General features: G+C 34.2%; 1 protein-coding gene across 1 annotated transcript; it reads left to right on the forward strand.

Moving 5' to 3' along the window:
• Positions 1-46: 46 nt before the first annotated feature.
• On the forward strand, positions 47-1,559 carry EDI_292670 (uncharacterized protein; the record flags this gene model as incomplete). Its single annotated transcript, XM_001739303.1, has 2 exons — positions 47-779; positions 847-1,559. The coding sequence occupies 2 exons, from the start codon at positions 47-49 to the stop codon at positions 1,557-1,559; spliced, it is 1,446 nt and encodes a 481-aa protein (XP_001739355.1).
• Between the last annotated feature and the right edge of the window lie 328 nt (positions 1,560-1,887).

Raw genomic sequence — 1,887 nt, forward strand, 5'->3', positions numbered from 1 at the left:
TATTTCAGTTTTATCTATGCTTTCTGGTTCCAGACAATTTATAGAAATGTGTGATTGTTTTGATCAATTTAAAATTATGGATGTTCATATTTGTGGCGATGTTAGTAAAGGAGTATCCACATTAATGAATTTTAGAGTGTGTTTTATAAAGAGTATTTCACTTCAGGTGAGTACTGATAATGGTTCAACTTGGACAGATATTGATGCTGCTGATTTATTAGTTGATGCGAATCATGTGTATTTTGAAGAAGGTCAGGCTGGCGAATTTATTGAATATTATAATGGGAATTTTTATATCGGAAAACCGGAACATGGTGCTGGTTATCCAGTAATTGCCACACAAGTTCTTAGTTTTCCAACTGTTTATGGACTAGCTAGTCGTCGTACTGTTCCTCCCGGATTTTTTACTCCAAGTCCTACAGGAGTTTCATATGTTGAACCTAGTTTTGATGTTCTTTCTTCTTATTCTTCTTTTATATATCAAAGTAAATTACCTGGTGCTAGTTTACATTTATCACTTGATGTTGCTGGAGTATCTTCGAGTGAAAAAATGATGACAACCCCTACTATGATGGCAGGAAAGTTATATAAATTTATTCCAGAAAATCAAAATGGACGTTTTTATCCTTTTATTATGTATGGTGCTAAAGCCACTCTTCCTACTGGTGACGGTGATATTACTGATGCTCTTTCTTTTATTGATGATGGTGGTATTTCTTGGACTGGTAATGCGGGAATACCACAAGAAGAAGAAGAAATTATTTTGGATAATGCCAATGGTTGATTTACAGGATGTTATTCGTGATAATGTGAAAATAAAAGTTCGTGTTGGTCGTGGTATTGTAGTTGGAGGATTTCAGGGGTCAGATGCTGCAGATGTTGAAGCTGCATATAAACAAGAACTTGCTAATCATACTAGTGTTGATAGTGATGGTTCATATATTATGAAAATTATGGGTTATATTACTGTTAGATTTAAACAATTACGTTCATCTCCACTTGAAATTGTTGAAGCATATAATTTTGTTCGTTGCCAATCATCTTGGAAGGATACTCAGACGGGTCAAACTGTTTCTCATGATAGTGTAATTTCGTTAAATGGATTAGGTCAATTTGTTCAAGACGGTGTTAGTGGGTTTGTTATTGAACGTGGTGATGGAGAATCTTGGAGTGATGCTCTAAAACGTTATGGTTATGAAAATTTGCCTGTTGACACTTTCATGACTATTGGTTCTCTTGCTGAAGGAACGGGTATTACTTCTTATGTGTGTAACTTAGCTAAAAGAGGAGTTAAAAGTGTAATTGGTCCTTTAGTTGAAAGTGCTCTTTCTGATGCTATACCTGGTTATAATACGGCTAAAGTGTTGGTGGGTTATGCTTATACTGGTATTTCTGAGGGTATGCAGTTTATTGATAATAATACATATTTGAGTGCTGGTCGAGATGCATTGGAATCTGTTTTAATTGGTGGTTTGAGGAAAGTTGCTGGTGATAAAGTTGTTGATTTTTTTAGTAATGCTACTTCGTTAATATCTAAGACTATATCATTATTTAATTAGAACTCTTAATTGAATCTTGTTTTCATTCATTTGATGCAACGACGTGCTGGTAGACGTAATTATCCAAGAAGAGGATATAAAAAACGCGCAACTTTGAAACGACAAGCATTTGGTAATTTTGCCAGTGCTATGCAACAACGAGATAGTACTAATGTTGTTATTAGTATGCAAGAAGATGTTTCTATTAATGTTCCAGTTGGTGCAAACGAAGGTACAATGTTAAGGAATGTTACTGCATTGATGACTTCTACACAATATTTTCATAATTATATGGGAATGTATGATCAATTTAAGTTAAATGCTGTTAGAGCATCTATGGAAATGACAT

This window comes from Entamoeba dispar, genomic scaffold (assembly GCF_000209125.1).
Source record: "Entamoeba dispar SAW760 scf_1105229462103 genomic scaffold, whole genome shotgun sequence".
NCBI classification, from domain to species: domain Eukaryota; phylum Evosea; order Mastigamoebida; family Endamoebidae; genus Entamoeba; species Entamoeba dispar.